Below are 16,184 nucleotides of genomic sequence, written 5' to 3' on the forward strand. Positions count from 1 at the left end.
GAAGGGACCGTTTGATGTGGAATGGGTGGCAGCTGTCGTAATGGAGGTACTGTTGCTTGTTGGTGGGTTTGATGTGGACGGACGTGTGAAGCTGGCCATTGGACAGGTGAAGGTCAACATCAAGGAAAGCGGCATGGGATTTGGAGTAGGGCCAGGTGAATCTGATGGAACCAAAGGAGTTGAGGTTGGAGAGGAAATTCTGGAGTTCTTCTTCACTGTGGGTCCAGATCATGAAGATGTCATCAATAAATCTGTACCAAACTTTGGGTTGGCAGGCCTGGGTCACCAAGAAGGCTTCCTCTAAGCGACCCAAGAATAGGTTGGCGTACGAAGGGGCCATCCTGGTACCCATGGCTGTTCCCTTTAATTGTTGGTATGTCTGGTCTTCAAAAGTGAAGAAGTTGTGGGTCAGGATGAAGTTGGCCAAGGTAATGAGGAAAGAGGTTTTAGGTAGGGTGGCAGGTGATCGGCGTGAAAGGAAGTGCTCCATCGCAGCGAGGCCCTGGACGTGCGGGATATTTGTGTATAAGGAAGTGGCATCAATGGTTACAAGGATGGTTTCTGGGGGTAACGGATTGGGTAAGGCTTCCAGGCGTTCGAGAAAGTGGTTGGTGTCTTTGATGAAGGAGACTGCATGTAATGGGTTGACGGTGTTGATCTACATAGGCAGAGATACGTTCTGTGGGGGCTTGGTAACCAGCTACAATGGGGCGGCCGGGATGATTGGGTTTGTGAATTTTAGGAAGAAGATAGAAGGTAGGGGTGCGGGGTGTCGGTGGGGTCAGGAGGTTGATGGAGTCAGGTGAAAGGTTTTGTAGGGGGCCTAAGGTTCTGAGGATTCCTTGAAGCTCTGCCTGGACATCAGGAATGGGATTACCTTGGCAAACTTTGTATGTGGTATTGTCTGAAAGCTGACGCAGTCCCTCAGCCACGTACTCCCGACGATCAAGTACCACGGTCGTGGAGCCCTTGTCCGCCAGAAGAATGACGATGGACGGTCAGCCTTCAGATCACGGATAGCCTGGGCTTCAGCAGTGGTGATGTTGGGAGTAGGATTAGTGAGGCAAGGCTGGAAGTCAGAAATTCCTGGAAGGTTTGGAGAGGGTGATTTTGAGGAAGAGGAGGTGGGTCCCGCTGTGACAGAGGACGGAACTGTTCCAGGCAGGGTTCAATTTGGATAGTGTCTTGGGGAGTTGGATCATTAGGGGTAGGATTAGGATCATTTTTCTTCGTGGCAAAGTGATACTTCCAGTAGAGAGTACGAGTGTAGGACAGTAAATCTTTGACGAGGGCTGTTTGGTTGAATCTGGGAGTGGTGATGTTGGGAGTAGGATTAAGGTTTTTTGAGAAGGATTGAGAGGCAAGGCTGGAAGTCAGAAATTTCTGAAACACCACAACACCACTCCTTTTAATACGTTTTTTCGAAATTTTCCCGAATTTCTCCGTCCTTTAACGTGATTTAGCGGCAACACAACCACCTAACCTTTATGCACATCGCTGTCTACCAACCCTAGTTCACCACAGGATCAACTTAACCAACACTTTTTCGCCTTTTTTTATACCAGATCTCCAGTTGCTTTCTAGTTCACCTTTATCTCTCCCCATATATTTCTATCTTTCATTTTCATTTCAACCTCATGTTAAGCTTTCCACCTTCTAATACCATGTCGCCCTCACAACACCCCCACAACGACCCCATTAAGTTTTATTTACATTCCCTCCGCAAACATGCCTTCACCCTAGCCAGATTACGCTCGCATATTTTATTTTCTCAGGCTTGTCTGACATTTGGCATTACCCCCAAAGGCCTCACACTTAAAGTTCCCATCTCTGGCTGCAACCCCTCTTTCCATCAGTCCCTATACCAGTTCCAAACTGAACAATCCATTGCCCTCACCCACCTAATCCTTCATCTACACATCAACTCAGCCAATGAACACACCCGTCAACTCCTATCCTTAATAAAAGTCCTCGATCTTTCCTCTCCCACATCCACACCGGCGGTTCAGAGCATCCTCCTACAGGCCAACCGCAAATTAGAACAGCATGCCACCCTTCACCTCAAAAAACTATCCAATCTCCTGGTTTCCCACCTCCGGAAAGGCAACTCACTCGCCCTTCACAACCTTTCCAGCAAACCTCAACCACCTCTCATTGCACACAAACCCAGTCTCTCCCATCTACTCAATCTCCCACTTCCAGCTCCACTCCCTCCAAAACCTCAAAATTCCAATCAACACAATCTGGTACCACAACACCCTAATTCAGTAGTTAACCTTTCATCCAAACCTCTCTCCCAATCCGAAACCTCTGTCCTATCCAAAGGCCTCACCTTCAGCCCCTCTCCCAGATTCAACCAAACAGCCCTCGTCAAAGATTTACTGTCCTACACTCGTACTCTCTGCTGGAAGTATCACTTTGCCACGAAGAAAAATGATCCTAATCCTACCCCTAATGATCCAACTCCCCAAGACACTATCCAAATTGAACCCTGCCTGGAACAGTTCCGTCCTCCGTCACAGCGGGACCCACCTCCTCTTCCTCAAAATCACCCTCTCCAAACCTTTCAGGAATTTCTGACTTCCAGCCTTGCCTCTCAATCCTTCTTAAAAAACCTTAATCCTACTCCCAACATCACCACTGCTGAAGCCCAGGCTATCCGTGATCTGAAGGCTGACCGGTCCATCGTCATTCTTCCGGCGGACAAGGGCTCCACGACCGTGGTACTTGATCGTCGGGAGTACGTGGCTGAGGGACTGCGTCAGCTTTCAGACAATACCACATACAAAGTTTGCCAAGGTAATCCCATTCCTGATGTCCAGGCAGAGCTTCAAGGAATCCTCAGAACCTTAGGCCCCCTACAAAACCTTTCACCTGACTCCATCAACCTCCTGACCCCACCGACACCCCGCACCCCTACCTTCTACCTTCTTCCTAAAATTCACAAACCCAATCATCCCGGCCGCCCCATTGTAGCTGGTTACCAAGCCCCCACAGAACGTATCTCTGCCTATGTAGATCAACACCGTCAACCCATTACATGCAGTCTCCTTCATCAAAGACACCAACCACTTTCTCGAACGCCTGGAAGCCTTACCCAATCCGTTACCCCCAGAAACCATCCTTGTAACCATTGATGCCACTTCCTTATACACAAATATCCCGCACGTCCAGGGCCTCGCTGCGATGGAGCACTTCCTTTCACGCCGATCACCTGCCACCCTACCTAAAACCTCTTTCCTCATTACCTTGGCCAACTTCATCCTGACCCACAACTTCTTCACTTTTGAAGACCAGACATACCAACAATTAAAGGGAACAGCCATGGGTACCAGGATGGCCCCTTCGTACGCCAACTTATTCATGGGTCGCTTAGAGGAAGCCTTCTTGGTGACCCAGGTCTGCCAACCCAAAGTTTGGTACAGATTTATTGATGACATCTTCATGATCTGGACCCACAGTGAAGAAGAACTCCAGAATTTCCTCTCCAACCTCAACTCCTTTGGTTCCATCAGATTCACCTGGTCCTACTCCAAATCCCATGCCACTTTCCTTGATGTTGACCTTCACCTGTCCAATGGCCAGCTTCACACGTCCGTCCACATCAAACCCACCAACAAGCAACAGTACCTCCATTACGACAGCTGCCACCCATTCCACATCAAACGGTCCCTTCCCTACAGCTTAGGTCTTCGTGGCAAACGAATCTGCTCCAGCCCGGAATCCCTGAAGCATTACACCAACAACCTGACAACAGCTTTCGCATCCCGCAACTACCCTCCCCACCTGGTACAGAAGCAAATAACCAGAGCCACTTCCTCATCCTCTCAAACCCAGAACCTCCCACAGAAGAACCACAAAAGTGCCCCACTTGTGACAGGATACTTTCCGGGACTGGATCAGATTCTGAATGTGGCTCTCCAGCAGGGATAAGACTTCCTCAAATCCTGCCCTGAAATGAGATCCATCCTTCATGAAATCCTCCCCACTCCACCAAGAGTGTCTTTCCGCCGTCTACCTAACCTTCGTAACCTCTTAGTTCATCCCTATGAAATCCCCAAACCACCTACCCTACCCTCTGGCTCCTACCCTTGTAACCGCCCCCGGTGTAAAACCTGTCCCATGCACCCTCCCACCACCACCTACTCCAGTCCTGTAACCCGGAAGGTGTACACAATCAAAGGCAGAGCCATGTGTGAAAGCACCCACGTGATCTACCAACTGACCTGCCTGCACTGTGATGCATTCTATGTGGGAATGACCAGCAACAAACTGTCCATTCGCATGAATGGACACAGGCAGACAGTGTTTGTTGGTAATGAGGATCACCCTGTGGCTGAACATGCCTTGGTGCACGGCCAGCACATCTTGGCGCAGTGTTACACCGTCCGGGTTATCTGGATACTTCCCACCAACACCAACCTATCCGAACTCCGGAGATGGGAACTTGCTCTTCAATATATCCTCTCTTCCCGTTATCCACCAGGCCTCAATCTCCGCTAATTTCAAGTTGCCGCCACTCATACCTCACCTGTCATTCAACAACATCTTTGCCTCTGCACTTCTGCCTCGACTGACATCTCTGCCCAAACTCTTTGTCTTTAAATATGTCTGCTTGTGTCTGTATATTTGTGGATGGATATGTGTGTGTGTGCGATTGTATACCCGTCCCTTTTTCCCCTTAAGGTAAGTCTTTCCGCTCCCGGGACTGGAATGACTCCTTACCCTCTCCCTTAAAACCCACATCCTTTCGTCTTTCCCTCTCCTTCCCTCTTTCCTGATGAGGCAACAGTTTGTTGCGAAAGCTTGAATTTTGTGTGTATGTTTGTGTTCGTTTGTGTGTCTGTCGACCTGCCAGCACTTTCATTTGGTAAGTCACATCATCTTTGTTTTTAGGTATATTTTTCCTACGTGGAATGTTTCCTTCTATTATAATCAAACAATAGTGAAACTTAGAGACAGAGATTATTTGAGCGGATAGTGCCAAAGATATTTGCTTTTGGGTGTTGATCCAGATAATCACGAATCCATATAACTGAGGTCCGTATAATTGAGTCTCTAATGTATGTTGAAAATACACTGACAACACATTGTGTACAGTGTATTTTCCAAAAATGCTAGTTCAGAAAGCCAACTTTATTGCATATGGATGTATGTAACTTGAAAACTTCTTTAATTTATGTTGTAACAAAAGTGTTCGTTTTTCAGAATTAATTAATGGTGGTTGGAAATTTGATTATACAGTTTTTAAGAATGTTAATTATGTATCATCTTTTATATGAGAAACATTTTTTTATATTTCATCGTTTTGAAGATGTTTCCTCCAAACCTAAAATTCCATATTACCTTTCAGGATGTGTTTTAACTCTGAAAAGTGATATTGGGCACAAGAAAGAAAGAAAGAAATATGTATTGGATTATTTTGATCCCTCTTCACACATATGCCAAGTTTCATTAAGATTGTTTATTGACACTTGAGAATGTTCTCTTGTCAGACCTAGGAAGATAGGAGACAAAGATCTTTGTCTCACCTCATCTTCTCATTGTGTAGGTCCCTGTCATCCTGCTCTTCCTTTGTAACCTTTCTCAGCCTATTCCACTGCCTCCATGAGGAAGAAAGATTAGTTCTGAAAGTAGTATTTTACAGAATGGGAATGCATCTTGCTAGACCTGGATCTGAAGGATGGTGAAAACCTCTGTAAAATTGGCCTTAACTATACAGTGAGCAGTGTACTGATGAGTTGGTTGTCAGTTGATGCAGAACAGTTAATAACTTGCACTCTCTGGAGCTCCGGCTGCATTCCAATTTTATTTTCCTAAAATGGACCACTGGTTTAAACTCACACACAAACCATTGAAGTTTTGTCTACACAGAAACTACCGAGTAATACGTAATAATTAATGTGTAAAAATTTTTTATGCTTATTATCACAAAGGAGAAGGAAAAAAGGCAAATTATCTCCCTTTTATATTCAGGAAGTCCTTGAATAAATTGAGGGATCTCCTTAGCCTGGGGTGACAAGAACAGACAGATTTTTTAATCAATCATAAGACTCCGTATAAGCAACGTGGGTTGCAGATCTTAATAACACATCAGATGATCACATCCACTTGGCAAGAGCCCTCTGATTCTGTTCATTGTCTGATAAGTAAAATGCTTCCTTTTGCCTTTATTTCTTGATAATGTCATATTATATCCACCTTGTGCCTCTATGGTAATACTTTTGTATGATTGTACACTCTGTTTACACTAGCAGGAGTAGACACACAAAAGCGTGTCTGAAGGGAGAAGGGTTTGTTTAGGATTTTCTTTTTTCTGTAATGAACATACTAATTTCTTACTGTTCTTTTTTTCCACAGGTGCAGTACTACTTAAATCTGATTAAGAAGTTTGAGATGGAAAAGCATTGGGATAGTGTGATAAACTTAGCTACAATTGGTCTTAGCAAAGCTAAAACAAATGAAGACATATGTACATTTCAGTCTATAATATTTTTACAACACATGAAACTGGGACATTATGTTGAAGCATTTTATATACTTCCACAAATGCCAGTTTCTGTATGTCGTCATGATTGTATGCGACAAGCTATCGTCACTTTGACAGAAAGAAATCATTTTGATTATCTTCTGGAGTTTCCTTGCCAGGATATGTACTCAGAATTTGAGAGTATTCTCTTGTCAAGAGCACGAACTATGGATTTACAGGATTCTCCATACTACAACTTCATGTATTCCTTCTTCATCAAAAGGGGGCAGCTATGGGATGCAGCCAAAGTAATGTATGAACAAGGATTTCGCCTAGGACGTGAAGGAGATGGAACTCTCTCAACTATAGAAACACAAAGTCACTGCTATTTAGCTGCAATTAATATCCTCTCACTTCTTGATGAAGATGTGGCGTGGGTTGTGAAGCCTATTGAAAAAGTCCCAATGGGAAATGAATTATTGGACACAGAATTAGATGAACTAGAAGAGGCACTTGGTGAAGAACAGGAACATGAAGTACAACTCGAAGAGTCACATGAAGAATTGAAAGAAGAAACTATAGATGATACCATTGAGGTGAAACTGCAGGAAGATGTGTGTGATCAGCAGAGGAAGGTAAATGAGGTGCCTCAACAAGAACAGGAAAATGACAAAGATGTGGAAATTGTGGGAGATGTAAAAGAAAGGCTTACCAAGGAGGAGAGGTGCAGGAGAGCTGTAGCTGTTATGGAGGAATTTGAGAGGGAACTTGAAGAAGAACTGGAAAAAGGTGTCGAAGAAGAGATGAAAGATGAGGAAATGTTAAAATGTGAAAGGAAAGATAAAGTACAGCTGTTAACTGTTAATGAAGTGCGTAAGGAATACAAGGTAGTTATGGCAAAAATAAGACTGATGAAATTCTGTCCCAGAGAATACTCCAACATGGCGCCTGGTTTGGGAGTAAATGACTTTGTGGCAGTGCTAACTAGTGTTGGGTTATATGAATTAGCACTTGAACTGTGTGATATTTTTTCTCTCTCCATGCAATCAGTATTTGAGGCACTCACCATGACCTGTATTTCACTGTCAACATTGCGGCGTTACACCACTGAGGACTTGGATTATGCTTGGCAGTGGTTACATGAAAATGGTGTGTCAAACATTGTGGTCAGTGAGCACAATATAGTAAATCTTGCTTGGGGCCTATTGGAAACTTTGTGTGAAAAATATGAAGGGCAAGATGACACACAGCTACACAAGGTTTGTCACATTCCTTTTATTTTATTTTTTAATTCCTCCTAGTAGAATTATTCCTTAAAGCTGGTAGTGTTTTGTAACAGTAAACTCAGATGTAGAGTTCTGTATGGATGGTGTCTGTTTTTTCAGACATGCATATCCAAAAGAATAAACACCATTGACTCAGTCAGCAGGTGTATTCAGTACATGCCGAAATAAATATCCAACATTTAGCTGCAGTGGGGTATTACAATATTTCAGTGTGGATGCACACCAGTATCTGAACCCTTGAGAGAGTGTGGTTAGGCTGCAAGCAAGTGGATTAATGGATAGGAGGTGCTGCTATGTAGTAAGTGACTTTTGGGGGTTTTGGTTGGACTGGGCACGCTTGGATAGCTGAGGCTGTTTGACAGCTCACATAAAGCAAGAAATTTTGGTTTGACTCCTGGTCGAGCACAAATTTTCATCTGTTGCCGTTGAGTTAACTCAGTGCCCCACTGCAGCTAAACATCAGATATTTCTTTCATGATGAAAGATATTGTAATCATTCTGGCTTTTGTATTTCATAGTTCATTTTTTTTTGTAATACTGATTTCAAAGTATTTATGTTCTTTCTTTTTGTGATTTATTGCAACAACCTGAAATTTGTTACTTACATAACAGTGAGTGAGTAGCTATAAATGCAGAATATATTATATGTGTAATGATATCTAATTTCCAAGTCAAAAGTTTTGTTTTGTTTAGAATGGAGTGTTCATAGTTACACAAAGTATCCTGCATCAGTAGATTGGTTCATTAATGTGTTATCAAATACTAAAGCAGTGCACTAATGGAAAAAGTAATACAATACCATGCAAACATTTGCATGCCCATGACTTTTAAACTTATTATCCAAATCATAAAGTAGGCAGTAGATCATACAGAATGAAAATTATCATGTTGTTGGTCACATGAGGTGTAAGGGTGATTGAGCATCAGTGACATTTACAGTTTTCCTTGGACATCTCATAGGCAGCATCCACAGATCACAGATTTCTTAAAAGATGAGACTAGATCTGTCTGCTACCCGTTTCAGATGACACAATTGCATGATTGACAGTGAAGCAATTGTGGAGGCTGGGGAAAGTAACATCCTAGAGCACATGAAGTTCAGTGTTGTAGTTTGTGAATAAGCTACTGAAGCTGCGTACCTTGTAGATTGAACATGCATATCATTCACTGTGAAGAACTGGTTCCTCCTATACAGTACTGGTGTGGGAGTATTCACAACATGTAACAGAAGCAAGTTGTCCAACTTCACTTCTCTATCATGACCAACTCCCAGAGGTCCCACAGCTCTTTTGCACGGCCCCAAGCAATTGCAGCCTTCTTTCTTTCTTGATCTGTTTTCCCTTCCCCATGCTCACTCCTTCCCATCATCACTCCTCCTCCTCCTCCTGCCCTCTTCCACACTTTCTCCCTCGGTGTTTCCCTTTATGACGACCCAGCTATTATCTCGGTTTTGATATTTCTTTTTGTTCTCATATCTCATGTTTCCATTCACTCACCCATCCCCACCCCTGCCCTTTTTTCTTTTTTTAAATTTTTTCTGGTCTCCTGTAGGGGATGACCTCCATTACTAAATTCTGTTTCCATAGTGTGAGCCATTTGGTGAAGAACTCCCTCCCTAGCCTCTCTGGCACACGTTCCTCTCCTCTACCCCCCCACCTTCCCCCTTCCTTCGCTAACAGGCTGGCATAATTGGCTGTCAGCATGCTGCCTCTTGAGATCGGTATTGACCTTTGATCGGTATTACACTGTCAAATTCTAAGGATTTGGAATGTGGAATGGCATACTCTGACTTTGTCGAACAAACTACAGGCAATAAAGGACACCACGAATTTGTGGAGGTCCTCCATGTGGGCCTCTTGGAAGGACTCTTATCATTCTTAACCGGCTCCACATCAGCCATACTTGGCTGACTAATGGTCATCCTCTCCATCTCAAGGATTAGGCACAGCATTGTTGTGGTGCCTGATTGACATTGGCCCACATTTTGCTGAACTGACACAATCGCGTGATTGGCAGTGAAACAATTGTGGAGGCTGGGGAAAGTAACATCCTAAAGCACATGAAGTTCAGTGTTGTTTGTCCACCTTCACTTCTCTATCATGACCAACTCCCAGAGGTTCCACAGCTCTTTTGCACGGCCCCAAGCAATTGCAACCTTCTTTCTTTCTTGATCTGTTTTCCCTTCCCCATGCTCACTCCTTCCCATCATCACTCCTCCTCCTCCTCCTGCCCTCTTCCACACTTTCTCCCTTGGTGTTTCCCTTTATGACGACCCAGCTATTATCTCGGTTTTGATATTTCTTTTTGTTCTCATATCTCATGTTTCCATTCACTCACCCATCCCCACCCCCGCCCCTTTTTTCTTTTTCTTTTTCCTCTTTTTTTTTTTTTTTTTTTTTTTTTTTTTTTTTTTTTTTTCCCCCCCCCTGGTCTCCTGTAGGGGATGTCCTCCCTTTCTAAATTCTGTTTCCATAGTGTGAGCCATTTGGTGAAAAACTCCCTCCCTAGCATCTCTGGCCCTCTCCCCCCCCCCCCTTCCTTCCCCACCATAGCTCCCCCTGCTGCCTCCCCCCCCCCCCCCCCCCTCCCCAATCTCCTGCTAGGTCACCAGCATATGTAGTCACTCCATTTGGTGGGGATGTTATGTGCCCATCTGGCTGAGCACACTGACAACACAGGGCTCTCACTTGTGATATGTGAGCTGTCATTGCCTTGTGTATGCCTATTACTGGTTGCTCATCTTTTTGGGGCCGTGCCATGCAGCCCTTGGCCTGGCTGGGTGGCGCCCATGGGGTGAGCCCTTAATCGAAGTGGGTGGTACCAAGGTGGATGTTCTGCACCTGAAGCATGCTAAGCTCAGTACTTCTGGCCCCTCCTTGTGGCCTGCTGTGCCCTGCTGTGGACTTAATCTTCATGACTCGCTACCCCTGGTGTAGGCAGACAGTGATTTAGCAGCTGACCTGGTTTTACAGTTTATTCATGAAGTGGGTTTTTTCCACTTTCTCTGAAGGAAGGTACCTCGGCTATGTCAGCCCATTGAGGGGTTTGCAGGATGTCCTGTTGCCTCCAGTGCCCTGAGTGGACAGCGGCTGTGTGTGGGCCTGGTGATCGGCCCCAGCCCTCGTTCTACCCGCTCTTTTGCTCTTCTTCTCTGTTCTTGTGTGTTCTGTTTAACTTGGTGTTCTTCCTTTCTTTCCCTGTGCTTCATTCATCCTGTCCATGTTGCTAGTCTTTCCTGGGTATTGTTGAGTGGGAGACGCCCATGTAAGTGGTGGGGGGTCCCTCAGTTCACTTTCTGCTTTTGAGGGCTTCCGGCAGCTCCCTGGATGGGGCACCTTGCCTGCCTTTCTTCCGTTCCTCCCTTTTCTTCTTCTGTGTTCATTTCTCTAGGCTTTGTCGGGCTTAAGTAAATTTCAGGATTTTCTTTCATGTGGTTTGGCACACTAGGCTCTTCTTTGGTGCGTAGTTTTGTTGACGTGACTGTTTCAGGTAGGAGGGACTGAGACCTTGTAGTCTGGTCCTTTAAATCATTAAACCAACCAACAAATGTATTATTACCAATCGGGGAGTGGGGAAAATTCTTTGCTGTTCCTTGGCTAGATGATGAAAGGCTGAAAAGTTGGCCTGCTGGTATTTCTGCAGACAGATCAATTATTAAATCAGCTGTATAACAATTCCACCCATTGTTCATCTACCTATATCAGAAGCAAGCCTAGTTAACACTCATTTATATCTTAATATTTGAAAGGTTGGGAAAACGGGATAAATCTGTGATAAGTATATAACACTCAAAAACTCCCCAACCAGTGCAGTTGCAGTTGTGTAAGTCCTGTAGCACTCCCCACTTAGTCTAGAAACATAACCACTTTGGACCTGACAAGGAAATTCCCATCGCACCCCTCTCAGATTTAGTGGTACAAGGGCTCAGTGGTCAGCCCGTCAAAAACTGAATACAGATCAAGCATGAAACCAGGTGGAAGGTGTTTTGACCTGTGTGTGTGTGTGTGTGTGTGTGTGTGTGTGTGTGTTGGGGGGGGGGGGGTCAATAGAAACAGTGGACAGTCCAAGCACATCAAGAGCAACTGAGAGCAGTGTGGAACAACTATGGCGTCATGGTTAAGTGGTCACAGTATTAATCTGCAAAGCATGTTCAAAGATCCCTAATACCAACGCTGTTCACTGTATTCAAATTTGTGTATGTGTCGTGGTGTAACCTCCATTTTCAACATGGGCGGATAAGGAATGGACCTATAATGAAAGCTGATTTTGCACATCTACGCTATTAGCAGCCGAAAGGAAGTGGCTTTCGAATGCGAATTGCAAATTTTTGATGACAAGGTGACAAGTAAACCGAATCCTCCTCTGGAAACCACATCTAGTGTGTCGTACATAGCATTAGAGACAATATGTGTGTCATACGATAGGAATCTCTTATTCATGCATCTAACTTGCGCACCTGTTGAATGAGTGAGAGATGCCTCCTTGCCCGGTTTATGTGGTTTGTATGAATGTGATAACTCCCAAGGAAATAATGAAAACACAGTAGTGTATCACATAAGTTGCAACAAATAAAAGCAGCAGTTTCACAATCACACTTCCCTGTGCTCTACCAGAACACATGTTTTTAACACTTTTTGTGTTGCATTCTGTTTTGGAAGTTCGGCTGTTGAATTCCTTTGTTGTAACATGGTTCACGCCTGTTTATTTATTCTTTTCATTACCTTTACATGTGTATGTGGTATCTTGCCTGCTCTCACTTTTCATCACATTTACTTGCGACAATAATGTATTCTTACCTCATAGCTCATGTTCTATAACTGGTGTGTAGTATGACAACTGCCAGGACTACAGAAAGAGAATCAATATTTCAGTGACCAGATGGACAATTCATAATTTTGTGAAGGGGGAGGGAGTAAATGGCACAAGGGAGTTTGGAACATGGCTTGACTGCTTTGCATTCCAACACCGTGACCACTTTTTTTGCTTTCTTTTCACAGTTCAGTACACTTTCTTCCTGTTTCCATGCTTGATCCTTGTTCAGTTTTTGACAGGCTGCCCACTGGGCCATCTTACCACTACATCTGAGGGAGTTGCGATCAGGAGTTTACCTTGTATCATTCTAAAGGAACTGTGATCTTCTGAGCGGAATGCCATTGTCACATCCATAATAGCACGACATGTCAAGAATCACACAATATCAGCGATGTAACTGTTCTCTGTTCTGTAACATACTAACCCAAGTGAAACTGCATGGATGCTCATTCAAATGACAGAGCCATTACAAGCCTCAGGAACCCGTTTGGGCTTGAAGAAAACAGAACTTGACTGGACATAAGTTAATTGTGTATTTCTGGGCTGCTGTCTTCAGGAGCAGAGTGGTTTATCCTCTAAAAGGACATTTTGGTAGGTGGTGTTGCTGAAGTGGTGTCAGACCACATGGAAATAGTGGCAAGCACTTTGGCAAAAAGTAGGAGAGGGGATGTTAAGCTTCATCAGTGATGAACTTTCACATCTTTTACCGTTTTACTTCCAGCAGTGTGGCCGTGAGGTATCTTAGGCCACCTACAAGTCAGTGAGGCCTGAAATGTGTGTTCTCTGAAGAACATAGTGCATAATAAACCACTGCAGTTTAACTTCTAGCGTAAACCACAATACTGCTCTTATTCTTCTCAGATATGCAAGGTGTGATTAAGAAATAATTCTTTTTTTTTTTATTCATGTAGATCAGTGTTATTCTTCAAAATAGTCTCCATTAGAATTAGATACTGGTCACTTGCATTTTCCAATCCTGAACGTGGTTCACACCTGTTTATTTCTGTAACTTAATTTGTAACTTAGTCTTTAGTGATTACTGCTGTATACGGGTGCTGGGATATCATAACTATTTCTTCCATGCAAACAGCATTGAACTTTCAGATAGTATCCTCTATTGATCATTCTCCTGCTACAGGATTCGTGAACATATTCTCAGTTCAAATATAATAAATTTCCTTGAGACGGAAAAGCTTTTGCCCACAAATGAGCACTGATATACAAAGCGTTGCTCATGTGAAAATCAGCTTGCCATTTTCTCACACGATATCCTTATCGAGCCACGGATGATAGGCAACAGGCAGATTCTATATTCCCAGGTATCGAAAAAATTTTTGGCACAGTACCCCAGTGCTGTCTGTTAACGAAGGTATGAGCATACGGAGTAGGTTCGCAGGTTATGTTAATCCCCCGCAAGGCGCACACTGCTCTTTGACGGGTTTATGCTTGGCTACCATGAGGCCCAAGCCTGTGCAGCATCTTTTCCCTTCCGTGCTGCATGGCTACCCTCTTGCTGTTCTTTCGTCCCTCCCTTGGGGAACAAGTCTGGGATGTTTTTGAAAATGTGTTCTGCATATTCAGTCGCCGATATCAGAGCAGTTTTTCCATTATCTTTCATTCCTTTTTTTCTTTTTTTCGTTCCCCCTTCTTCTATCCTTCCTCTGCTTAGGTGTTTGAGGTTCGTCTTTTTCTTCTTGCTTCCTGTACACTCTTAAAGGCCAGCCCATGCATCTGACGCATAACAGGTGACTGGGTAATGCATAATACCCAGCCCCAGGTTGACAGGTAGGATTTGCATGTACCCCTGATAAAGGTCAGGCCCATGGAGGGGTGATTGCTGGAGCTGCTACCATCCCAAATTGCCGATTGGTCTCTCTGTCAGGTGTTTGGGAGGAGTGACGTGAGGTGTGAACAGTCACCTAAGGTGGTTGCGCCCCCTTCTGAGGGGGCCCCCAGTTTGAAGGAGCGCACCATCGGAGATGTTGATAGTTATGGGGGATTATCTCACAGTGAGCCAGTCATCTTTTTCACCATCAACACAGGATGTATACGACCCAGGACAGCCGGAAGATCCAGGGAAAACCCGGGAATTTTTTCATCCGGGAAAAACCCGGGAATTTTTTAGAATTCTAGGAATTTTTCATTGTTTTAGTTTTCAGGTTAAATTTTTGTAACTTTGACTGGTAAGAACCAATACTCTAACATAGAATATTACTGTATCTCACTATTGCTTAATAATACTGCAGCAATAAAAAACGAGCAAGAGAAAAAAAAACGAAAATAAACCTGAAGTTGCAAAGGAAATGCACCATACACAACAACAAAACACAGTGTTCATACAAGCATCTGCCTACAGCAAAATGTGTCAAAGGCTTTAGGAAGACTATGCAATGTTTCATAACAACAAATTGCCTCCGATGAGTGTGACATCACAACTGTTTACATTAGATTCGTTTGAGCAGTTACGAGCGAGCTTATGCGCATGTGCAGTTGAGTCGTGTATGAGTAGTACCTTCTCCTGTTTCTGGTTACAAAAGTGTGGCAGTTAGCTGTATAAGCAATAGCAGCAGGCAGCCAGATGCGATCCGGAAAAATTTTACCGGTGCGCCTAAGCTGCCTGATTCACGCATGCGCAACAGGCCTGGAACTAGGGGGCGGGGACAAACCCTGCCCCAGGTGGCAGTTTCGAGGGGGGGGGGGGATTCATATTATTGAGGAAAGAGACCTTATTTCACAAAGCGCCTAACAACCAGTGCACGGTGGTCTACCGAATGCCAATCGCTGTTTATGTGGTCAACTGCGTTTGCAAATGATCAGCGTTGTTATAACTACTAACTAGATTCAGACTTCCAGAGTGGAAATAAACTACTAACGGGAATAACAGGCAACAAATATTGTGTATTGTCTCCTCTGTGTATCCAAGAAAATTTAATTTTGACAGAAAATTTTTGGTCAGACCACTACATTACTAAGGGCCAGTAATACAGTCCCAGGCTTGCAGCCTCTGAAGTTCTATTCTGGGAGCAGCGCGGAAAACGCGTTGTACGAACACGTAATAACGCCTAACCGGAGAATAAATGCGGGTAACTAAATCGGTGATTGTGGCAGGGTTAGTGAAGTTAACAGAAGAATAATTTTTGACACTGGCAGGAATGGTTACAGAATTAGTGATGACAAGATTGTTTGTTAGAAACAAATCATGGAAGAATATGACAATTCCAAATTTATATAAAAATTTCGTACTACTACTTTTCGATCTCATGCTTCAGAAGCTAGAGTGTATGAATGAAATGTGAAACTATTTCCTAACAAAACTTTTTGCTTGTAGTAGACCTAATAGGCATTTGATATTGGTACTTTGTGAATTATATTCCGTGGTGTTATAAACATGACCATTTGTGCCAAAAGTCTCGTTTATTTGGTGTGTGTAACAATTACTGCAATATTAGGTAGTCGTATTTCATTTTATCTAGCAGACAGTGACAAAATACATGTAATCAGATCGAGAAACCACACCAGTCTTGGGTACTGTTTGTATCGACAGCTTTTCTAGTATTAGACAACGACATTTCGTTTTTTCATGTAGCAAAACGTTGACGAACTTTGTTGGGGTAATA

At 43.8% G+C, this 16,184-nt stretch overlaps 1 protein-coding gene across 1 annotated transcript in view; it reads left to right on the forward strand.

Annotated features, from left to right (window-relative positions):
* The window catches only part of LOC126190894 (nuclear pore complex protein Nup160 homolog), a 94,870-nt gene that overhangs the window by 52,745 nt on the left and 25,941 nt on the right, over nucleotides 1-16,184 (forward strand). The window contains exon 3 of the mRNA XM_049931508.1: nucleotides 6,361-7,728. Within this exon, the coding sequence (XP_049787465.1) occupies nucleotides 6,361-7,728 (1,368 nt within the window). The remainder of the gene's footprint in view (nucleotides 1-6,360; nucleotides 7,729-16,184) is intronic.

This window comes from Schistocerca cancellata, chromosome 6 (assembly GCF_023864275.1).
Source record: "Schistocerca cancellata isolate TAMUIC-IGC-003103 chromosome 6, iqSchCanc2.1, whole genome shotgun sequence".
Taxonomy (NCBI): Eukaryota; Metazoa; Arthropoda; class Insecta; order Orthoptera; family Acrididae; genus Schistocerca; species Schistocerca cancellata.